At 44.9% G+C, this 25,395-nt stretch overlaps 2 protein-coding genes across 2 annotated transcripts in view; both read left to right on the top strand.

Moving 5' to 3' along the window:
- MBLAC2 (metallo-beta-lactamase domain containing 2) overlaps positions 1–8,055 on the top strand; it is a 12,962-nt gene extending 4,907 nt beyond the window's left edge. The window contains exon 2 of the mRNA XM_018559234.1: positions 7,491–8,055. Coding sequence (XP_018414736.1) covers positions 7,491–7,876 — 386 coding nt within the window. The 3' untranslated portion in view covers positions 7,877–8,055. The remainder of the gene's footprint in view (positions 1–7,490) is intronic.
- Positions 8,056–15,923: 7,868 nt separating this feature from the next.
- On the top strand, positions 15,924–25,076 carry CETN3 (centrin 3). Its single transcript, XM_018559233.1, has 5 exons — positions 15,924–16,061; positions 16,684–16,819; positions 18,749–18,863; positions 22,161–22,352; positions 24,820–25,076. Exons 1-5 carry the CDS (start codon positions 16,045–16,047, stop codon positions 24,861–24,863), a joined length of 504 nt encoding a protein of 167 aa, XP_018414735.1. The 5' UTR covers positions 15,924–16,044; the 3' UTR covers positions 24,864–25,076.
- The last annotated feature ends 319 nt before the right edge of the window (positions 25,077–25,395 follow it).

The raw sequence follows: 25,395 nt of genomic DNA, 5'->3' as shown, positions 1-25,395 counted from the left end.
TGTCTCTCCTCGCTCTCTCTCTCTCCTGGCTGTCTCTCCTTGCTCTCTCTTCCCTGGCTGTCTCTCCTCACTCTCTCCCCTGGCTGTCTCCTCGCTCTCTCTCCCCTGGCTGTCTCCTCGCTCTCTCTCCCCTGGCTGTCTCTCCTCGCTCTCTCTCCCCTGGCTGTCTCTCCTCGCTCTCCTGTCTGTCTCTCCCTGCTCTCTCTCCTGGCTCACCTTGCTGTATTTTGCAACAGGCTGTCTAAACGAATATTCTTTGATGTAATACATAGCACTTCAACCACAAGTATCTACCAGAAAGGTGTCAGAGAGCTTGGCTCAACACTCGGGCTAATAGGTAATTATGTGCGCACAGCTAAATAAATATACCACAATGGAATAAAGGGGCCACCAATCACACCCTTCCTGATCTACCAGCATCAGCTTTGAGAGCTACTGGTGGATCCCGATCTACCCAATGGGCCCCCCTGTTCTACAAGAACAGGCCAATCCTTTCATTACCGGCCTCTGAGACTCGATATCAAACCTGCTCTAAAAGTGCAACTTAGCAACAGTTCAGATTCTCCTGAGACAGGGATTGACGGGCCTGTGAACAGTTATAACGCAGGAGGTTCCAAGCTCATCCTACCCACCCACCACCAACATATAAATAGATTCCAAGCTGGAAGGGGGAGCTCCATGTACTCCGAGCCATGAGAATCACAAAGAAGGAATTGGAACTTCTTCTAATGTGTTTCAGCCATCAAAAAATTCTGTATAAAAAAGTAAAAACGAATTCTTCACATTTCTCAAACTTCTTTTTATTACTTCTCAAGTCCATTTCTCCTGCCACAGCCCAGAGACTTCTTATTTGTGTTTATGACTGGAGGAAAGAGGCTGCAAGGTGCTCAGACACAATGTGGAAGGCTGTTGGCTCAAAAGGTTTAGGCCTGGTTCACACATAGGGATTTTTGAGCACTTGGAAAAGCACTTTTAAATGCCCAACACAACAATGGCCCTGGCTCACACCTGAGCAGCAAAACACCAGCAGGAAAAAGCCAAAGGCCCAAAAAGGTACAGGAGCTTATTTGAGCAGTTAAAGGAGAACTATGGGGTCAGTGTTTTTCCCCATAGTTCTCCTTAGGGTAACGGGAGGACACAAACTAGCGTCCTCCCGTTACCCTAAGCTCAGTATACCGCAAGCTACAGCTCGCAGTATACTGAGACGCCGCAGCCGGAGCGGATCCCGACGTAGATGACGGGATCCGCCCAGCTGCGTGAGTGACAGCTGGCTCTGCCTATCTAGAGGCAGAGCCAGCTGTACCCGCCCCCTCCCCCGTCCGTTCCGCCAGTCAGCGCTGGCAGATCGGAGCGGGGAGAGGGGAATCCAGCCCCTCCCCCTGTCACGGCAGAGAGCCGTGACAGGATTGAGAGGCGAGCGAACCCGGTATGTGTTCGCTCACCTCCCGATCTACTGAGCCGACCTGTGACAGTCTCATTGTCACAGGTCGGCTAGAACTATGAGGATGAGTGAAAAGCACTCACCTTTTAAAAGCGCATTTTTGCCCCATAGACTTCAATGGAAATGCCCAAAAATACGCAGCAGAAGCATGTTTCACATTTTCATGAGCGTTTTGCACGTTTAAACGTGCGTTCTTCCATTGCCAACAATGTTTCATGAGCTGCCAGTCAAAACGCACATCTTCATGTATGCACATAAAAATGTGCATAGGCGTGCAAATAACCGCATGCTGCTCATGTGCATACAAACGCGCAAATACGGTAGCGCCTAGGTGTGAACCCGGTCTTAGGCACAATGTAGCAGTCTGTCGGTCTAAAGGCCCCGTTCACATTTATCGCGCGATTTTTGCAGCGATATCGCTCATATTTCCGCGCTATATCGCTCTATGTAGCTTCACCAATACATTTCAATGTAGCTGTTCACATCTCGTCGCTCAATATTGCTCAATATCGCTTGCAGCTCGTCGCTGGTAGCTTGTCGCTCCTACATGACCCTTTTTTAGAGCGATTTTGAGCGATATTGCTCCTGATTGCATACAGCCCAATAGGAAGAAGTCGCGCGACGAGCCATGTCGCTCAGTGTGAATGGGGTCTAAGTAGGGTATACATGGTTAGAACGTTGAACAAACTAAATTGATTTCGGAACGTTCGTTTGATTTTTTAATTGTTAATGGTGTGAAAGCAATGTTCGATTTCCACCGCAGTGATGACAAAAGTTGAAGGAGCGTGTTGGAAAATTTTTCTCAATCGACAAAAAATTCAAACGGTGATTGTGGTTTTCGTTTGGGAAACCCCATTCATTCCAAAATCAAATGTTAAAAATGTAGTGACATTTCGAACAACAATCACCTAGACTCTGATGGTATTATCGAACGTTCCGACAGGATTTGTTTTTTTGTAGTTCAAGGGTTACATGTTTGTTAGGTCCACGGGGGTACAAGAAGAGGAGATATTACTTACCTCCCTCCCAGCTCCAGAAGGCTCAGGTGCTCTCCTTTTCTCCTTGGCGATCCAGGCTGTGGGCGGTCTCTCAGCATCATCATGTACAGTGGCCAGCTATTACCCTGCATTGTATGTGGGGAGTATGCGACCATGGCCGGGGAGCCTACTGGAGCAAGTTGTAAGGTAAGTATTACTCCTCATCCCTGCGCCCCTAGACTGAGTAGTTAATCCTTGCAGTGCAAGGGGACCCCACAAAAGGTACAAAGTTTATTTTTAACCCAGGACCACAAGGCCGCAGTGCTCACCAGTAAGCCAAGCCATTATAACATCTAACAAAAGCAGGGCTTTTTTTCTGGCAGTACGCACCGGTGCGCAGGGCCAGCACCTACCGCCAGCCCTTTAATTTTTATTTTTTTGCAATCTAGAATCGCTAAAAAACCCGTAAAAAGGCACCCTTGCGGCAAGCGTTATCGCCATGCGCAGGGTGATGACACTTTTCTGTTGCAGTGTCCGCACACTTGCCATACAATGCGCAAGCGTCCGTACAGTAAGTGTGCAGACACGGTTCCAGAAGACAATAAACCTCATTGCCGGTGGCAATCTTGCACATGCTCAGTGTGTCCACGCTACCACAACCAAAATGGCCACCAGCATTGAGGTTTATTGTTGGCAGCCATCTTGGTTGTGGTACAGTGCGACCCTGATGGCCGCCACATGCTTTTTGTGGGCAAAAAGGTGGCTTGAGTACCGTCACCTTTAAAAAGCAATATCAAATCTCATAATGCACTTCTGAAATGGGCCGTACTTTAAAGAAGAACTCCGGGCATATCAAAAATGAACCCTTGCAGTGGAATCTTCTGCACTGAAAGGGTCAAGAGCTTGTACTGGTCTAGCATCTAAAATAAAAAAATATATACCCACCTGAACCTCGCTCCCATTTTGGTGAAAGACTGGTCCCCACAGCCTCTTCTTCCCCCAGGCCCCCGGTGGTGTAACGATCTGTGATGTTATCATATGCATTCACTTGCATTGGATGTGAGGATGCTGAGAGACATTCAGCGGCTGGAGTGGAGAGGAAGAGAGGTGAGCGGTCACCACCGCCGGACCGAGGATCGGGTGATTGTATCTTTTAGACCCTAGACCAAAACAAGCACTGCAAGGGTTAATTTTTCACATGCCCAGAAATTCTTCTTGAAAGCGTAAGATGAGACTTTTTTTCCCTTTAATTTCCTTCCACTGACACTGCTGAGAAAAGTACAAGCTGATCCTGAAGATGTTATTACAGTCTTTCCCCATGAATGCATAATGGAAACATTCACTTCTTTGAATCGATTCACCATAATACAAATTGAGGTGCTCACCCCTTTTAGCTGTGTGTTTAGAGAGCAGCAAGTGAGTAGCAGAGCCATGAAAACCAATGCGCTGTACGGCGTATATAAATACAGGCCAGCGGTTTATGTCGTGCATAATAGCTTTTAAATGTTTGTTCACACTGAAATAATCATGAAATAGATGATCATGCATTATGTATGTGGTGCTGCTCTGAGCTTGCTTGTGCATATTATATCTGTGACCTATAATTACCCACCAACAGCAAAGAGATGATGACATTGTTTCCTGGAAGCATGTACAATCGAATATTTCACCAGGGACCATTTCGCCGTCGCGGTACAACACATTACGAATCGCAGCCTTTGCCGTGAAGCCTTTTAAACATGGAAGGAATAATTCACCGACGTTATTGAAGTATGTGTTGTCGTTGGAAATAGAAGACGTGTTAGTGGAAATAGAAGACGTATTTTTACAGGATTAAATACTGGAGATATTTCCATACCATGTAGACCCCCATTAGTCCCCCTTCACATCTGTACTCTGCACCAACATACCTTGTAAGACAGACTTTCTCAACCAGGGTGCCTAAAGTGCCTTCTGGCTTTCACAGGGGTGCCTCAAAATTTTCACACAGCATTATGCCTCTGATGGGAAAGTCGCCCTATTGATGTAAACGGGGGCTTCTGCTTTGAAGAGGGTCTCCTGGTGTGAGTGGGAGGACTCTAATGTAAAGGGGACTCTTATGTGAATGGGGGCACTCTAACTGTGTTGTTGCGTGGGTTCCCCCACCGTTCACATGTAGCGAATTATCGCGCAATTTCCGCTGCGATATCGCGCATTTTTGCCGCCCGATATCGCGAGAAGTTGCCGGCTAATGCTATTCAATGGAGCTGTCTTAAATCCATTGAGGTTAAAGGAGAACTATGAGGTGAGTGCTCAGTAGATCGGGAAGTGAGCAAACACATACCAGTGTTCGCTCACTTCTTGATGCTTTACAGCTCTCTGCCGTGACAGGGGAGTGGCTGAATTCCCCCCTCCCTGCTCCGATCCTCCAGCGCTGACTGGCGCGGAATGGACGGGGGAGGGGGCGGGTACAGCTGGCTCTGCCTCTAGATAGGCAGAGCCAGCTGTCACTCACGCAGTTGGGCGGATCCAGACATAATTGCGGCGTCTCAGTATACTGAGCTTATGGTGGCGGGAGGACGCTAGTTTGTGTCCTCCCGTTACCCTAAGAAGAACTATGGGGAAAAGCCATAAAACAAGATTTTGTTTACTTTTAAAGGCTGCTGTGGCTGCAAAAAGGTTGATAAACACGGTAGTAAGACCTTGCGGTGCAATTTATTGCACCCCTAATGCTCCTTGCTGCACCGTGCGCTATTAATTGCATCAAATTGCACCAAAACGCATGGTAACAAAGTGCCATGTGTTTAGGTGCGATGCATGGTGGGAAAAAAAAGGCACAGGATTGCCAGGAATTGAATGAATGGGCACACAAAACCGTGCATTCACATGCATGTGCTGTTGCACCTGCACAAGTATGAATGGGGGCTTAAGGTTAATCCACTTAAAACGGATCATTCAGTGTTGGTCAGAGGTCAATGGGTTGAATCAGCAGCTGGTTTCCTATAAGCTTGTAGCAGAAATGTGTAAACCCGTCTACCTGGTAGGCTCAGCTGCACTTGTGTCTTCCTATTGTTGGACTTTCTATTCATTTTACAATATAGGGAGTGCTGCTTCAGGAGTAAGACTGCATGAGATACAGGTGAAACTCGAATAATTAGAATATCGTGCAAAAGTTAATTTATTTCACTAATGCAACTTAAAAGGTGAAACTAATATATGAGATAGACTCATTACATGCAAAGCAAGATAGTTCAAGCCGTGATTTGTCATAATTGTGATGATTATGGCTTACAGCTCATGAAAACCCAGATCCACAATCTCAGAAAATTTTTGGCAGTGTGGGCAGGTGCCAAGTCCTGCTGGAAAATGAAGTCAGCATCCCCATAGAGCTCGTCTGCGGAAGAAAGCATGAAGTGCTCCAAAATCTCCTGGTAGGCGGCTGCGTTGCATTAGTGAAATAAATGGACTTTTGCACGATATTCTAATTTTTCGAGTTTCACCTGTATGTGGGCAGAACTGGAAATGATTTGCATAGTTCAGTGATCTTCCCCCTCTTACCCCCTCCCTTATACTATGGTCCCTACATGATAAAGTGACAGTTGCTCTCGAAGTAATACGTCCTTGGTTGCTCCTTCTCCCCAGCCTGCTGATTGGACAGTAAAGGAGCTGAGAACACTGATGATGTCATCTTTGTGCTCTCCCCTCCTGTAAAGACTAAAGCATGGGAGATGTCGGGGCCATAGAGGGGGGTAAGTGGCATCAGGCTGGCACAGAGAGCATCCAACACTCCCAGAAGTGTGACAAGTAATTAGCGCTGTTTGTAGGACAACAGAAAAAGGAAAGGACAAAAGATGGCATCAGTTGTTGCTATGGCAGTACATTTACATGTTATGTTAAAGAGGAACTTCACCCTTATCTTGAAAATTATAACAAAGACACCTTTTGAATTTTTAGTAATGACAATCTACAAACTGCAGGCTTTTTATTTGTCACATACCCTATTCTTTTCCTCCCCATCCTTCTCACGGTGGCCATTTTTCACTGAGAGCAGATGAATCCATGAATCCATCTCCCTTTACTTCCTGGAACTCTGGGTCTGCGTCCCTGAACATGTGACACTGCATATCTATCTATCTATCTATCTATCTATCTACAGCCGTGAAATACCTGCCCATTCACTGATTTGGGCTTTCTCTTGGTTGACAGTTGTTCCTTATCTGATAGTTCTGCCTCTTGTCCATGGTCCACGTCACGTCCGATTTCAGGCAATAACCGGCTGCGCAGACAGAGCAATATTTTGATAGCCTTTTGAAAGCCACCATGTACATTCTTCCTGATTACTGCAGCTTTTTTGTAGTAGTTCTATATTATTTGCTTTAGCAGAAATGACCAATACTTTATTATAATATGTGGACAGAACAGTGGTTTAGTGGTTAGCAGTTCTGCATTGCAGCACGGGAGGTTCCTGGTTTGTATCCTGGTCAGGACACTATCTGCAAGGAGTTTGCAAGTGCTCCCTATGCTTGTGTGGGTTTCCTCTGGGTATAAGAAGTTATGGACACCGGCACTCCAAAGTAGAATAACGTCTTTTATTGACGTGTCATGCAACAATACACTTATTGCAACGTTTCGGGGTCACACAGGATCCCCTTCATCAGGCAGAACAAGTGAAAATTACAAACAGATATGGACAAGCATTTATACACATCCTTGTATGTGAGGAGACCAATACCACTGCCCAAAAGTGATCCTATGACGTCATTTCCCGCCACAATTCAAATTCCTCTGGGCACACCATTTTCCTCCCACACTCCAAAGACATGCTGGAAGGTTAAGTGGCTCCGGTCTAAATTGGCTCTTGTATGTATGCATGTGAGCTAGGGACCTTAGATTATAAGCTCCTTGAGGGCAGGGACTGAAGTGAATGAGCAGTATGTAAAGCGTTGGATAAATTATCAGCGCTATATAAATACTAGTAATAAACAATTGATGACCTACTCCATGGCACACATAAAAAGTACTAGTAAGTCACCTCTTCCTGTTTTTCACTTCTGAATTATACTAATCAATGTGGCCATTTCTGTCTTTGGCAGGTGACATCATCAGCCTCGGCGACAGGCAGCTGACGGTGATGCATATGCCGGGACACTCACGTGGAAGTATCTGCTTACATGATAGAGATCGGAAGGTCCTTTTCAGTGGAGATGTAGTGTATGATGGATCCATGATCGACTGGTTGCCTTACAGTAATATCTCCGAATATGTTAGATCCTGCGAGCGCCTCAAGGGTTTGGTGAACCGGGGTTTGGTGGACAGGGTGCTGCCAGGGCACTTCAACACATTTGGATCAGAAAGACTACACCGCTTGGCCTCCAACTACATCACGAATGCTGGACTGTGCCACAAGGTGTCAACGTGTGCAGTGAGGTCTATGGCAGGAATAGCACTTCGTGTAACCAATTCCAGGAGAACAACCTAAATGACTCGATTTGCCGTGCCAATCATAAACTAAACGGAAGGATTTCTATGCAAACATCTAATACCAAACACGATAACTTAGCATTCTGTACAGTATGTAGATGCCATTAATGCCTCCAATATGAGCTTATGTTATATCAAACTGCAAGCAAACCTGTAGGACAAACTGTATATATGAATTCATCGCATAACTTTCTCGGTAGGAGAAGCTTGACCTGATAGTTGCCTATTACTGAATTGGATATACTGATGCTTTATGCATTCAGAGTAATATTTGATGTTCTAAAATGCTGAGACATTTATATTCTGGGTAATATTTATACAGAAATGGTTTACAGTTGAACTCGGTAAAGCAAAGTACGCTATTGTTTTCTGTTTGATGTCTGTACAAGATTAGCTCTTACAGTTTAAATGGTTAAAATTGCCCCGATGGAGAGCCCACCTAGAGCGACCTTTTACTTTGCATGGAGGAGAGGTAGGTAACCTTGGCACTCCAGCTGTTGTGGAAGTCCCATAAGGCATTGCAAGACTCTAGATGGGATTTGTAGTTTCAACACAGCTGGAGTGCCAAGGTTGCCTACCCTTGAGGTATAGTAACATGGTTGCTTGGTACCAGGCACTGCTAAGGGTTAATACCTCCTCTGCACCACTGATAATTAACCTTTGCTCAGGACTGTGGGGGGGGGGAGGGGCCTGGAAATCAGCTGCCCATGGACTGAGCACGTACTATGGGAAGTAGGGGAAGTGTAATTGCACGTACTATGGGAAGTAGGGGAACTGTTAGGAGTGAGTAATTACTCACTCCTAACAGTGTATTCCTATCAAGCAGACCTTTTACATTGCTTAGTTCACTTTAAATATCTAAGGATCTATTCGCACCCAATGCGTTGCGGGTGAGCTGGCTGTTTTTTCCAGCACTGCCACAACGCAAGACGAGGCATTTTGCCTTGTTCCAGTTGGGCTCAGTTCACACAACCACATTGTGGTGGTGTACGCTGAAAAAAGTACGACATGGAAAAAAACTAGGGTTGCAACTAATGATTATTTTCATAATAGTTGGCCGATTTATTTTTTTGATTAATTGGATAAAATAAATCCCATCTTTAATTTAAAATAAAAAACACAATTGCAGTGTTTACTTCAGAATAAAACTGCATGCAAATTTTTTTGCAAACGCACGGCATTGTGATACCGTGCGTTTCAGTGTGGGCAATGACACTGTGGGTGGGAGGCGTGTTTGGTGTGCCATTGAAATTAATGGCACTGCAACGCACCTCCCGCAGCACAATTTTTCAGGCTGAAACCGGAAATGACTTTTTTTCCCCACCTTTTTATCATTTTTTTTTCTTTTAAAAAATTGTATTGTAAGCACATGGCGCTCCAGTAGCTTGAGCCAAAGAATGACAGCTGCCAGTGGCAAGATTCCGCAGTCGCCAGCTGAATGTAAATACAGCAGTTAGTGGGCGGGTGCAATAGCCAGCCTGCTATTGGCCATTTCAAACTGCAATAGTCAGTAGCAGACTGGCTATTGCACCCGCCCACTGCTTGCTGTGCCCTCCTCCCAGTATGGAGGAGAGACCTAAGGGATCCAACCAACTAATCGATAATGAGAATAGTTGACAACTATTCTCATTATCGATTAGTTGGTTGCAGCCCTAGAAAAAACAACTGCACTGTGCCCATAGAGCTTACTAAAATGTCACTGCATCAGCACTGTCGGGCACACGCACCCCAGCAACCGTGCAGTGTAATGTGGCTGCTGGTGTGAATGGGCCCTTGTAAACTTAAAGGACAAGTACACATATATGTTAAAAAACACTAAAATATATATGCACATTTACTTTTATCTGCACAAATATTTCATACTGTTTTGTTTTTCCATAAACTAAGCCCCCATTAAAACCTGAGCGCTGGGTTGCGTGTTTGCTGTAATTGCACGCAAGAGCATGTTCTTCCCTAAGGGAGGATGTGGCTGCATGCAATTACATGTCGTCATACGCACACCCCAACTTGCACATACGTGTGGGTCTGGGTGCCCGCACTTGGATGCCCGTCTGAATAAGCACTTAGTAACAACCCTCCCACTCTACCCTACCCCTGCTTCTCTTTCTTTTAGAAAAGGATTGTCTAGGTTGTGGATATGTGTTTCTTGTAAAGGAAGTAGCATATGGAACCAGCACTTGTGGTTGCAGTAGCAGTTACCTCTAGGTGATTGTACATCGCTCCTGCTGTCTTGTAGTGTGCCCCCAGATAACCAGACGTGCTCTGTTATGCTATCCTCAAGGAAATTGGCGCTTTGGCTTGCAGGTCCCGTGCTGGGCTTTTCTGTCGGTCCATCAATGTAATTGGGTCCTTACTGGTCTGGTCAATAGTGTAAGGGAATGTACAAACCAGTTTACCAATGGCTCATCAACTCACTGCTTAATGCAGAAAGAGCTCTTCACTTCCATGCTGCAGCCACACTGCCTAATCAAGTCAGCTTGCATAGTGTAGAGATAAGTGCCAGGGCACGCACTGCCTTACTATTGTGCAAGTAATCTGGATATATATTATGGGAGATTTTGCTGATCTTAGTGAAATTGTCAAAGCAAGAGTCTCATTTTTTTCAGTGTTTTATATTTATGAAAAATAGCTATTCTTTATAAAGTGTGAAATGCAAGGTGTGAGAATATTTTTGGAGGTTATTATATAATATTATAGTTACCAAAGTTATAAGAAAGCATTTGTATTCTTTAGGGATGCACCAATACCGATACTGGTGTCGATACCGTGTATTTGGTCGAGCACTTGTACTCACCCAAATGCTCGAATACTTAACCCCGATGCCGGAACTTCCGCTCAGAGGGAGATGTCCTCTGAATGGCAGTGCCGTCGGGGGAACATGTAGCCGGCTTCCCGGCCAATCGGGAAGCTGGTTTGTGTGTAATGACTTTGCCGCCCCCGGCTTCCTAATTGGCCTGGCAACCGGCTCCATGCTGTTAAGCCAGCTCCATGCTCCAGCTTCCCGGGCCAATCAGCATGGAGCCGGCCAAACAGCATGCAGCCGGCCAAACAGCATGGAGCTGACTTCCTGGGCTTCACGGGAAGTGGGCTCCACGCTAGCAGAAGGACCAGACTCGATATCGGCGAGTACGGAAAGATTAAGTATCTGTACTCTAAACCGAAAAATCTGTATCGGCGCATCCCTAGTATTCGTAAACAAAATCTATTTATCTCTATATAGAAATATATTGTATGCTATAACATGGTTTCACTAATGTATTTTATACAGACGCAGAGAACAAAATTGCAGAATGAATTGTCATGTGTATTCATTGTTTTCAAAGTATCTTTGTAAAGCTTTTTTTTTGTGTTTTTGCTACAATATAAACACAAATAAAAGAAGCTCTCTGTATCACGGATATTTCTTGTGTGATAGTGGCGTTGGATGACCTATAGCAGGGGGGCCCATTAGGTAGATCTTGATCTGCCAGTAGCTCTCAAAGCTGATGCTGGTAGATCACGGAGGGCGTGAATGGCGGCCCCTTTATTCCATTTTGGTATATTTATTTAGCTGTGCACACATGATTACCTATTAGTAGACATGTGCGATTCGTTTCGTTCCGAAAATAAATTCGTACGAGTTTTTGGAAATTCGGATGTATCCGAATTACAGATGTAACAAATTCCGAATCCGAATTGACTTTCACACCCGAATCCTGAAAAACAAAATAACACAAAATCCGAATCAAAACGAAACACATTTTTTGCCAGTGCACATGTCTACCTATTAGACTGAGTCTGCTGAGCCGAGCTCCCCAACACCTTTCTGGTGGATACTGGTGGCTGAAGTGCCATGTATTACATCAAAGAATAGTAGTTTACACAGCCTGTTGCCAAATACATCAAGGTGAGCCAGGAGAGAGAGACAGCCAGGGGAGAGAGAGCGAGGAGAGACAGCCAGGGGAGAGAACGAGGAGAGAGCAAGGAGTGACAGCCAGGGGAGAGAGAGTGAGGAGAGACAGCCAGGGGACAGAACGAGGAGAGAGCAAGGAGAGACAGCCAGGGGAGAGAGAGTGAGGAGAGACAGCCAGGGGAGAGAACGAGGAGAGAGCAAGGAGAGACAGCCAGGGGAGAGAGAGTGAGGAGAGACAGCCAGGGGAGAGAGCGAGGAGAGACAGCCAGGGGAGAGAGCGAGGAGAGACAGACAGGGGAGAGAGCGCGGAGGGACAGCCAGAGGAGAGACAGCCAGGGGAGAGAGAGCAAGGAGAGACAGCCAGGGGAGAGAGAGCGAGGAGAGACAGCCATGGGAGAGAGCAAGGAGAGAGAGCCAGGGGAGAGCAAGGAGAGACAGCCAGGAGAGTTGGAGAGACAGCCAGGAGAGAAAACGAGGAATGGCAGCCAGGAGAGATAGAGAGCAAGGAAAGACAGCTAGGAGAGAGATGAGAGGCAGCCAGGGGAGAGAGCAAGGAGAGAGACAGCCAGGGAAGAGAGCGAGGACAGACAGCCAGGAGAGAAAACGAGGAATGGCAGCCAGGAGAGATAGAGAGCGAGGAAAGACAGCCAGGAGAGAGATCAAAGAGTGACCGAAGAGAAATAGCCAGGAGAGAGATCAAGGAGAGACATCCAAGAGACCGGAGAGAAACAGCCAGGAGAGAAAACGAGGAATGACAGCCAGGAGAAAGAGCAAGAAGAGACAGCCAGGAGAGAGAGAACAAAGAGAGCAAGAAGAGACAGCCAGGAGAGAGAGAACAAAGAGAGCAAGAAGAGACAGCCAGGAGAGAGAGAACAAGGAGAGACAGCCCGGAGAGAGCGGGGGAGTGTTTTTTCCGTTGGTAGATCTCATGTAGCTCGCCATTTGAAAAGTAGATCTTAACACAAAATGTGTGGGCACCCCTGACCTATAGCATTTGGTTACCTCCAGTTTAGCATTATATGCAGTTGTTAGAAGCTAAATGGGTCAGATTTATTTGTTGATGAACTCCAGGGAACATTTTTCTTAACCCTTGCAGTGGGTCTACCCTCACACTGCAAGGGTTAAGTGCCCATTTTGTTCTAGGCTCAACAAAAAAAAAAAAAGGTTACACTCACCTGATCCTCGGAGCCGACTGGCTCCTATAGTGCTGCTTCCAGCCTCTCTTTTCTTACATGACATCGATGGTATGTCCCTCTGCGTCCTTACATCCTATACACTGTGTACAGAACGCAATGACTCACACCTTAGACTGCTGCTTTGGAGAGATGCTAGAAGGACCTGACTAAAGCTGCCCACACACCTTTACAATTTATCTGCAGATTTTCTGTGGTCAGATGGAAAAAGTGCAACGGATTGGCCCAGGTGGAGATTGCTCCATCCACAGTTAGGTGTAGATGGAGGAATATGTTGCACCTTTTCCATCTGACCACAGAAAATCTGCAGATAATTGTAAGGTGTATGGCCAGCTTAAGAACAAGCCGGCTCAGAGGATCAGGTGAGTATAACTTTTTGTTTTTGCGCCTAGAACAAAACGAGCACTTAACCCTTGCAGTGCGGGGTGTAGCCTCAGTGCAAGGGTTAAGAAGATTTTATCCCTGGCATTCTTTAAAGCAGAATTGAAACTCAAACTTTTTTTTTTTTCAGTGTTGGATGGAGTAAGGCTCTGTTGACACCTTTGCAATATGGAGGCGAGTGTGATACCGCACGTGATCACCGCAACACACCCTGCAGCACCTATAAGATGTCACATCGCAGAGGTGTGACTGGGGGTATAGTTTTTCCATCCCTGTCCCAGTCGCCTGTCTCCTCTTCTGCAGCAGAGGGGAACGGAGGCTGTATAACTTTTTTTTATTTTTCTCCCTGGAACAAGATGAGCAGTTAACCCTTGCAGTGCGGGGGTAGCCCCACTGCAAGGGTTAATACAAAATTGGCCCACGGTTCCTTTTAAGCCCTTCTCCAGGCAAAGAACCATTGCAATGGGGCTATCCCCGCAATGCAAGGGTTAAGTGCTTGCTTTTGTCTAGGATTCTGGAGTAAAGCAGATTTACTTATCTGATCCTCAGTCCCACTGGCTCCCTCAAGGCTGCTAGACAGGTCTGAACAGCCTCTCCTCCTCGGCCTTTGGTGGTCTAAGGACTGCTTACGTCATCGCGTCCAATGCAGGTTCCATAGACCAGCTTGCCAAGAGATGGGCTCTAAATCTGGTTGCTGAAATGTACCCATTACCCGCTGTTTGGCTACCAACAGACCATCTGCCGCTCCAAATAGCCCTTATATAGCATTCATATAGATGATCGCAAAATGCTGTATAGCTCTGACAATGATACAGATGGACAGCGGATTATCCTGTCAAAAGAGATTAAGACGGAGTACAGATAAGACACTAGCCCTGTCTATATCCGTCAAGCAACTTGCTCGTGCTAATTCTTATTAATCAGAAAACAACTACGAAGGTAGTCAGGCGTCTACATAGAGTGAAGAGTTTGGAGAAGGGAACAATCTATGCCAACATAGCTCATTGGTTTACCTCTACACAGACCATCCCCCCTTCAGTCTATCATGAATGCTGCTGCCAGACTTATCCACCTAACCAACCGCTCAGTGTCTGCAACCCCCCTCTGCCAATCACTACACTGGCTCCAATAGCCCAAAGGATACAATTCGAAATATTCACAATCGCTTACAAAGCCATCCACAACTCTGCCCCCGGCTATATCTCCAACCTGGTCTCAAAATATCACCCTAACCGTCCGCTCATCCCAAGACCACCTGCTTTCCAGCTCCCCTGTCATCTCCTCCCATGCTCGCCCCCAGGACTTCTCTAGAGTATCTCCCATTCTTTGGAACTCCTTACCCCAACCTGTCCATCTGTCTCCCACTCTGACTACCTTTCGGCGATCGCTAAGACTCATCTCTTCAGGGGAGCCTATCCCGCCTTAACCTAACCAATGAACTCTTTCTCATACAATTCATGCCCACCCAGCTACCAACTCATGTATCACTGGCCTCTCCCTCTTAGATTGTAAGCCCTCACGGGTAGGGCCCTCCTTACCATCTTGTCTTGTAATTATGTCGCGCTGCACAAACTGTTGGCGCTATGCAGTGGCGTCACAAGGGGGGTGCGGACCGCACCTGGGCGACACCAAAATGACTGACAGTCATTTTGGTGTCACCCCCTCTGAAAAATTGGGCACTCGGTCATGGACCGAGAGCCCGACAGCTGCAGGAGAGAGAAGGAGGGGACCCGGCGGCATACCTTATCCCGCCGGGTGAATGTCCCCTCCTCTCTCTGCCAGCGTCTATCACCAAGATGGCCGCCGGCAAGTATTTAAAAAGATAATCGCGCATGCGCAGTGACATCATTGCACACGTGTTGACGTTGCGGCAGGTGTCACCCGGTATCTGCTCCGGGTGACACGTGACCTCGGGACGGCTCTGACGCTATATAAATCCTGTATAATAATAATAACTGATTTGGAAAAATTCTCCAATTCAGCTCACTTTCCAGCTAAGCTATGTCGTCCTAGATTGTTCCCTTCTCCTGCCTTCTCCAAACTCTTCACCCTTCTGTGACTAACCCTGTGTACACATTTGCCTCCATCAAATGCAGTGCACTTTATGACCTGTGTGCTGCCTCAATGGTGAAGGACACTGCACATCGCATAGAAAACTACAATTAACAGAGCTGAGGGAATGCCACTAAGCAAGCCTGGTGCAGATCCGGGCAGACCATCTTAGAACAGACCACCGACAACTCAGCTACTGTTGTGTTCCCGCCTATTCACTTTGCCTTAGCGCCAGGCACTGGATCACCAGCATGGCGCTACAAACACAACGCCGAACACGTGAGTGGGCGGAGCCTTTCCGTGCCGCGGCTTAGCCAGTCCTCGCAGAGCATACGAAGCTCCGCCTTCTTTGAGCTCCAGCAATATGTTTGAGCTCCAGGTCAGTAACTGTCCCCGTGTTACACAAAACCAGAAGATTGGAGAAGTTCGGCGAATCACAGCAATAGGTAGCATGTGACAGCGGTGTTAGCCAATCACGTTACGTTATTACTTCCAAGCCGGTCTGGTTACCAAGGGGAAGTGACGAGATCTCAACCAATCACATGTGTCATAGAGTGTTTACTGTACGCTGTCAGGCCCGCCTGTAACCGTGTGCGGTTTGTCTTTCAGACCGGGCCGCCGGTGTAGGTGTCAGCGGACGGAGAAGACATGAATGTGCCGGTGAGGTAAGTGGTGGGCTGTAGAAGAGTGTACGCTGAGTGGAGGCAGCCCTGCCTTTGTATGTGGTTGTCACTGCTGCCATCTGTCACTTGTTTCCAGGGGCAGTCACAGGCAGAGTGGACAGTAAACATCATCCACTGAGCAAGGCCACACATGCTTCCACTGACCGCAATGAACATGTCACTGAAGGGCCAGCTTACTGGGCATTTGGATCTGTGCCAGCTTAATGTCAGGAATAACCATTTCACTGCCGGAGCGATTGGTTACATTTTCTGTGCGCATTAACATGATCTGACATTCTACACCTGACGATTACCTAAAATTTCTGCTTGAAGTACTTCTTTAATGAGACATATGTGAATGGGCCTTTAAGGTTTACTTCTACTGTACTTTAAGGGAGGTCTAGGCACATTCAGGCTTTGTAGTTAAACATGTTTTACTGCTTGTCACAAAAGGCAGGGTGACACATCCAATACTGTGTGATTCATTTAGAATGACACCCCAAAAAAGATTGTATAGTAGCAGCACAGCACACCAGAAAACATTGAGTCAATTTTGTACAAAGCAGTGCTTGATTGTGCGCATCTACCTGTATGGTCCCTTAGAATATCGGGTTTTCTTTTGCAGAACGGATTTGGCAGTTGACAAAACGAAAAAGAAGAAAAAAAGAGAACTAACAGAAGAACAGAAGCAAGAGATTAAAGATGCATTCGATCTGTTTGATACAGACAAAGACAAATCAATTGATTATCATGAATTAAAGGTAAGATACTAAAACATTAGGGGGATGAATCATTAAATAGGAGCTAAACCCCGTGATAATCCCAGTTCCCAATGTAATACTCGTTTTGGTGGTTCAACCATATAATTCACATCTTAATATCTTTAATATATTGAAAGTGGTTGTAAAGTCAAAACTCTTTTTCTTAGTTTTGGATATAGTAGGGAAGTGTCCTGCTAGGGAGATTTCCCTTCACGTCCGGTCTTAGAAACTTAACAGGAAGTTGGAGGAAATCTCCCCAAAGAGAGTGTACGTTACGTACATCATCATCTCTACGCCAGCCCCAGTAGAGTTATCTAAAATACAACTTTAATTTAGAGGGAGGTCGCTTTTACCTCTGAGATTCAAAATCCTAGTGCCAGTGCTCCCAGTTCAAAATAGACTTTTTTTTTTTGCACTGGAAACACTGGCACTATGATTTTGAATTTAATTTATATTCTAATTGAATTCCTGATAAAGCCATATTAATGGTGAAACATGGGCGTGGGTTGTAGGGATGTTGTATATTAGTTAGTGGGAGCGGGTGTGTAATAAATTGAAAATGAGAAACAAATAACGGAAACTGAGAAATGGAAGTTTGAGAGAAAGAAAGTGAAGTGGTAAAAGCAACTTCCCTCTAAATTGGGATTAGTGCTTGTAAAGCGAATGAAAGGGAATTCTAAAGATATTTTAAACAGAATTGAATTGTAAAGTTTTAATTTGTGTCACATGGTGACGAGGGAGCGTGGAGCCGGGGGGTGAGTCATTACACGCCATGCGGCTTACTTAACGGGACTTCCGGTATCGGCGAGTACCAAAAAAAAAAATTACCGAAAAAACGGTCTATCCCTACTGTCTACCTAGTCCAGGACTAACTGACTGAAATGAGGAACAGGGGTAGAAACGAGGTCCTCCTTGGGTATGACAGTTATGACAGTGCCTCTAATAATAAAAAGTCTTAACCAAGAACGTACTTATAAAGAAGAAACAGAATGCATATCTTTCCTGCCAGTCACATAGTTGAATGTAGCTCTGTTGCTGACACCTCTAGTGGCTTTTTCTGCTGACCTCCACATTACTACTGTCTCTTGCAGTGACATGGAGGTAAGCAAGAGGAACCATTGAGAGCTACTTGAGACCCAGGAGATCAAAACTCCTTAAAGTGTCCATTTTCCTTTAGACTTCAGCAATGGAGCAGCACTGCAGCCAGCAAGAGAAGTAAGTATTCTTCTTTATTGGTAAATGCTTGGTTCAGACCTTTTCATTATGAGACACTTTAAACACGCATTGGAATTGCTACATAATATTTGTGATGGATTACAAAGTTTCCAAATATCAATAATTCACAGAATAATTATGTATTAATATTCCCCAAAAATATGTTTGTTCTGTCTCCTATAAGTACAAAGAAATAGTAGTCTGGATCCAATATTAAAAACTCATATGGATATATGGCGTGGCTATAACCCATATGGATATATGGTGTGGCTATAACCCATATGGATATATGGCGTGGCTATAACCCATATGGATATATGGCGTGGCTATAACCCATATGGATATATGGCGTGGCTATAACCCATATGGATATAAGACGTGGCTGTAACCCATATGGATATATGACGTGGCTATAACCCATATGGATATATGACGTGGCTATAACCCATATGGATATAAGACGTGGCTGTAACCCATATGGATATATGACGTGGCTATAACCCATATGGATATAAGACGTGGCTATAACCCATATGGATATAAGACGTGGCTGTAACCCATATGGATATATGGCGTGGTACGTGTAAATCATGTAATAAAATGCAGTTCTTATAGATCTGAATGTAGAGGTATATATCTGCTTGATTTGACTCTAGATAGACATGGTTAAAGTTTTAAAGAACAGATGGTTGTACGGACTTCTGATATTGGCAGGTGGCGATGCGAGCTTTGGGGTTTGATGTGAAGAAAGCAGATGTTCTAAAAATCCTAAAGGATTACGACAGTGAAGCAACAGGGAAAATTTCTTTTGATGACTTTAATGAAGTTGGTAAGTGCTGTCTTACCTTATTATTGATTGATTTATTTTTACTTTACAATGACTGAATAGTTCCTTAAATTAAAGGAGGTTTCTACTTTTATTTAACACCTCTCTGTCTCCCTGCTATTGTTCAGTAATAGAGGCTGCCCTTTGGTGGACTGAATTATATAGTACTTGTCTGACCCAGTGCCAATAATACAAAACATGTTATTCTGTATTATCATATACTTCCCATTTATACTGTTTGCCACATTCACTGATAATCATTTGTTGGTAGACCTTACTCCTACAGGCATAACATCTCAGCAGATTACAGACTGATAGGAGAGGAAGTTAGCACAAATACAACCTTTGTAGTATAATGAAACGCAGGCCATCTAGAAATCTATCTCTCTTCTTCCTTTTCAGCACTTGACCTCTGGGAAATAGCGTGCCTAAGGTTTATTTTTTGGGTCATATGTGATCTGGCAATAGTCGTCACTGCTATTACTCCAGTTTTTGCATTGAGGTTGGTACCTCAGTGCCTCTTACTTAAAGGAGAACTATGACGCGAGTGAAAATCAGTCATCCTCATAGTTCGTGCCGACGTGTGACAATGAAACTGTCACACGTCGGCTCAATAGATTGGGAAGTGAGCAAACGCATACCGTCGCTCGCTCACTTCTCGATCATCTCTCTGCAGAGAGCCGTGACTGTCAGTCACCGCTCCCCGCAGGGATCCCCTCTCCCATCCTCCAACGCTGACTGGAGGAGAGGGCAGGTACAGCTGGCTCTGACTCTAGATAGGAAGAGCAGCTGTCACTCACACAGCTGGGTGGATCTCGACAGCATTGTCGGGATCCGTCCCGGCTGCGGCTGTCTCAGTATACCACTGTAGCTCACGATATACTGAGCTTTGGGTCACGGGAGGACGCTAGTATATGTCCTCCCGTGACCCTTAAGCGAACTATGGGGAAAAACACTTACCCCATAGTTCTCTTTTAATGCACAGGCAAGGGTAAAAGTCAGATCATATGGTGGTCTGTATCAGTTAACGTTGTAGCCTTTCATAGTATGAGGTTTAGAGCGTTGGTGGTGCCTGCTTTCACTGTGTTGCTGATTTACACAAGCTGCAGCAAAAATTATATACTGTAGTTTAGTGAGAAATTGGTTATCAAGAACTCTTGATGCACTGTAAGGTCCCATTCACACTATTGCGGTGCGGTAACACAGGCTGGTGCGAAGCCGTGCTTTGGACGTGCATTGCAGTGTAATGCACAGCAGCGTACAAACGTGTGTTACGGTGCACTGCCAAAAATGCTACAAAACCCTTTTTTGCTGCTTTTAGGCTCTTTAGAAAGCTCATTTGGTCTACCCTAAAGCACCGTATGGCTGTTACTACTTATTTGACTGCTCCAGATCAGTCAGCCAGCCGTGTGGTACTTGGTGAGGCCTAGGTCTACCTTATACTAAAGTATACTAAGCCATGCTGATTTAATATGGATTAGGGCCCACTTCTGTCAGCTCCTGATCGGATGCTGGCTTTGTAGAATGCAAAACTGTTCTCCCTTCAAGAGGTGGGAAAGAGTGTGCGGAGTACCTGGAAGAGACTCTTCTAACAACCAATACAGCTGTGTTGTGATAGTGTACGTGGAAGCACATGTGGTAACCATTACTAGTACAGATTCTAGGACAAGGGTAGGCAACCTTGGCACCCTAAAGTCTGCTTCTGGGAGATACCTGTGGCTGTCAGTCCTGCAACACCTCCCAGGACTTGTAGCTCCACAACAGCTGCTTGCTGGAGTTGTCTAGTTATTCTAGGAGCACATTACTAGGAATGTGATGGTGGTTTACGTCAGACCAGAGACTGAGAATCCACGTACTAGTGTATGCAGTCATAGTAAGTTAGCTGCTCTTTTTGTCCCTTTGCAGTCCAGTAATTTACACAGCTGTTGAATATCCAGTTGAGATTTATGAACGAGTCAGACTGGTCAGTGGTGGCGTTCCAGTGTTGAATGGAAGGGACTTGTTGCACTGATCAGCAGTTATACAAGTGAGAAGAAAAAGGACCAAGGATGCTAGAATGCGCAGAGCTGCCATCTTTTTGTTTTTGTTGGGTCACAGCTGATGATACAATACAATATTGTGATTACCTTTAACAAGAATAAACATTAGCAGAAAGAGTAGATTATCTGGGCACGCTACATTTTAGCTGATCATGATAGATAGTATTCAGATTCACTTTTACCGTACTAGATTATTAGTATGTTCTGCATAGGGCTGCAACAACTAATCGACATAATCGATTATAATCGATTATTGAAAAAGTTGTCAACTTTTTCAATCATCGATTAATCGGCTTCTGATTGGTTGGCCCTGTTCACGTCTCCACAGACGCTGTTCGCCACACCTCCTCCTCCCCACCTCACGCTCTCCACTGCCAGACCCGCCCACCCGCATCCACGCTCCACACAGCGCGCCTCCTCCCTGCGCCTCACGCTCACTGCCCGCCCAAATCCACGATCGGCACTGGGACACGGGGAGAAGAAGTAAGGAGCAGGTGTGGGCGGATGACCGCCACCGATAGACAGGCCCGATCTCAGAAACAAGTTGCTGGAAGACTGCTCAGGTAAGCCTTCCCCTCCCCACACATGGTGCTCTATAATGTATCGCTGGGATTTGTATTCCTCTATAACTGATGGTACATTGTACTCTATATTATACAGAGCAATGCACCATCAGCTATAGAGGACTACAAATCCCAGCAATACATTGTACACTGTATGTATAATCTATTGCTGGGATTTGTTGTATCCCTATACAGCTGGTGGTATTCTGCATTAATAATACATTATACTGCGCAATGCAGAATACCACCAGCTATAGAGGACTACAAATCCCAGCAATACATTATACAGCACAATGCCGAACACCACCAGCTATAGAGGACTACAACACCCAGCAATACATTATAGTTGGCGGTATTCTGCATTGCGCTGTATAATGTACTATTGCTGGGATTTGTAGTCCTCTATAGCCGGTGCCATTCTGCATTCATTTCTGTATAATTTTACACTTTTCATTTCCCTATATTGCACACCACACTTTTTTTTTTCTTCCACCGCTCCAAGCTCGCTCCTGTGATACACTGCAATCTCAATACAAACTAGTAGTCCATCATTGGAGCCATTCTTTAAAAAAAATAAATATTTTTTAACCGATTTAATCGAACGTAATAATCGGCTAACTAATCGATTTTGAAAATAATCGTTAGCTGCAGCTCTAGTTCTGCAGTACATTTCTATAAATCTTTTCCTGATAATATAGTTACAGATTTGATATTAGACCGTGACCCCCAAGAAGAGATGCTCAAAGCTTTTAAACTGTTTGACGATGATGACTCAGGAAAAATTAACTTGCGGAATCTCCGTCGAGTTGCCCGGGAACTTGGAGAAAATATGAGTGATGAAGAGCTGCGGGCTATGATTGATGAATTTGACAAAGATGGTGATGGTGAAAGTAAGTTAGACGTGTTAAACTTTGTGTTTTTGACACCCGATAATCAAGAGAGAACATTTCTTTTTTATATCTGTTGTTTTTGTAGGTAAGAGTATGCACAGTAGTGATTTCAATATCAATAATGCTGATTTCTCTGTGTTCTGATTCCAGATGAATGTACACTGCATGGTATTTATCACTAGTATAATTTTCATATAGATAGATATATCCGTTAACTAATTTTGATGTATTGTGGTAAAAGAAAAAAAACAATACCTTGCACAAATGTGCCACAATCATGTCCTTTTTAGGTACACGCAGGTTTAATAAATGATCTATAAAATGATTCATTACAATTAATTAATGATTCATTACAATAATGCCCCGTCCCTATGTACATGTAGATATTTAATGGAGACCCAAAGTGCAAAATTTTGCTTGCAGGGAAAGAGACGAATGTAACAGCTACATATGACATTTAGTATGTGTGAATGGAGTTTGATGTTTGGGAGCTCACGGAGCACTCGCACAGCGTTTATCCATCAACAAAAAGTCTTTATTTTTCTTTTAACAGCAGGTAATCAGTAAGCCCAACATAAAGAAAGATTGTCTTCAGCAGAATATACATATATTGGCTCACCAATCACCAAGTTGTCTCACACACTCGCGGTGTCCCAGTTTTTCAATAGTTTTCTATTGCAGCACTGCTGCTCCGGCCTCAATCCACAGGGTCACGGTCTGGTTCCTCCAGACAACCTCAATACTGTGCTATCCTGCAGCTCCCTGCTGCACTGGCCTCCACACTGACTCCCAGGTGGCAATCTCCTGTCTCCCAGGTGGGGCCCTGAACACATCCCAGCACCCTCTTCATGAGGGATGTACACAGGTGCACAATCACTATTAAGGCATGGACCCATGGAATGGAGATTTCGTCCCACCCAGAGCTCTAAGAAATCTCCTGGCTCCAGAATCCCGACTAGGATCCAGAAAACAAGGAAAGGACTGAAAAGGCAGTCCTTTCCTGGTACAAGAAATTTATGCCTGGAGCCACTCAGCCCCTCTGGCTGAGAATCCTGGGTCACTTTGAGGCCACATAACACAGTGGTATTGCCACGCAATGCCACAGGAGATAAAGGTAAACTTATAAATAGGGATGCACCGATATATTGGCCGCCAAAACATATCGGCCAAAAATTGCACTTTTGTCAAAATGCCAAAAGTGCCATTTTTGTGGTAGATACAGCGGTGCATACATTCTTTCTCTCCTCTCCACTGTGCGCTGCTCTGTGTCCCAGCGGGGAGGAGAGAAACTGTCACAGGCGGCCAAGCGCTGCGGGAGGAGAGTGCTGTGAGCGGCTGGCATCTCTCCTCCCACACCACTCGGCCTCCTATCACAGATCGGGACAGCAGTGGGGGCAGAGACAGCCAGCGCTGTCACATGAGGCTGAGCTCTCCTCCCTGTTCCGCTCGCTCAGCCTCCTGTGACTGTACGTCTCACATCTGTGGAATGGTTACTGTCGGGATACTATGACTGCTTGATAATTTAATTTATTTTTTGATTTTTGTTTATTATTAAGCTGCTCCAAACCTAGGAACAGCCAAAAATATCCTTAGTGATACTGATCCTGAAGTGCTGATTCTGCAGCATTTCAGGCTCAGATCTCACTAAAAGCTTCTGATCATTCCCAGAAAGATCAGAAGTCTGATACAATGTTTCAGCAAATAAATATTGTTACATATTTCTGTGCTGAAGAATGCATTGTAACAAACAACCTGTACATATTGGGAAGTTACAATCTCTACAGAGCTGTCAAAACTGAAATAGCTATTTCAGCTGTCAAATACCGATTTGCTGATAGCGATCCAGTATTTGTAACCACTAAATTCTTTCATTAATGGATGCCCTCAATACTGAGTCTCAAATAGCTGCTCACGTACAGTGTATGTGAGCAGTCATTTAGGCACTTCACGCTGGAGACGTACAGTGTATGTGAGCAGTCATTTGGGCAATTCACGATGGAGACGTACAGTGTATGTGAGCAGTCATTTGGGCAATTCACGATGGAGACATACAGTGTATGTGAGCAGTCATTTGGGCAATTCACGATGGAGACATACAGTGTATGTGAGCAGTCATTTGGGCAATTCACGATGGAGACATACAGTGTATGTGAGCAGTCATTTGGGCAATTCACGATGGAGACGTACAGTGTATGTGAGCAGTCATTTGGGCAATTCACGATCGAGACGTACAGTGTATGTGAGCAGTCATTTGGGCACTTCACGATGGAGTCGTGAAGGAGTTAAACTACAGACGAAGTCACAATAGAGATCAACAAATTGCAGTTCATAGTGCAGTCCCTGTGACAACATTGCAGTTGCTTAATAACCACATTGACCTATCTGTAAATGAACCCTTACCCGTGTTGCAAATTACTAATTAGTACTGGAATGATGTCTAAAAATATCCTTTATTTTGTGTGTACAGTAAATATAGAAGAATTCATTACCATAATGACTGGCGACATTTAACCTGAAGCCGAAGAGCCGTTTGTCTGCGTGTCACAAGTTACCAGCAGCAGGAATGATTGAGAACACTTTCATTATGGACCAATTCTGATGCGGAAGTCAGTATTTTGTAGCATATCCATGTCACGTTGGAATTTTTCTCAATTTTGAGTACAGTTCTATTTGTAAAATAGTTTTTTTTTAATGCAGTTGTAATTAAATTGCAAAATACTTTGTAAACTGGTGTGGTTGCTGTTTTCCTTTATCATGGTTCAGTTACAGTACAATTTCTCATACACTTATTATTATACAGGATTTATATAGCGCCAACAGTTTGCGCAGCGCTTTACAATATAAGGAAGACATTACGGGATAATATTAGTAGACATGCGTTGCAGAAGACATATAGAGGAGCTGGAAGTTTCACACCCCAGGTTTCAAATGCAAGAAAAAAAAGGGTATTTCCACAGTGGGGTGTGCGAAGACCCAGAGGGGAAAAGAAAAAAAGGGGGCTTTTAAGAAACAAGTCCAGACCTCGTGTATAAAAATCCCAGAT

The sequence above is a fragment of the Nanorana parkeri genome, unplaced genomic scaffold (genome assembly GCF_000935625.1).
Source record: "Nanorana parkeri isolate BGI_ZX_2015 unplaced genomic scaffold, ASM93562v1 scaffold384, whole genome shotgun sequence".
Lineage (NCBI taxonomy): Eukaryota > Metazoa > Chordata > Amphibia > Anura > Dicroglossidae > Nanorana > Nanorana parkeri.
Note: the sequence above shows the minus strand (reverse complement) of the source record. Positions and strands in the feature narration are given on the sequence as shown.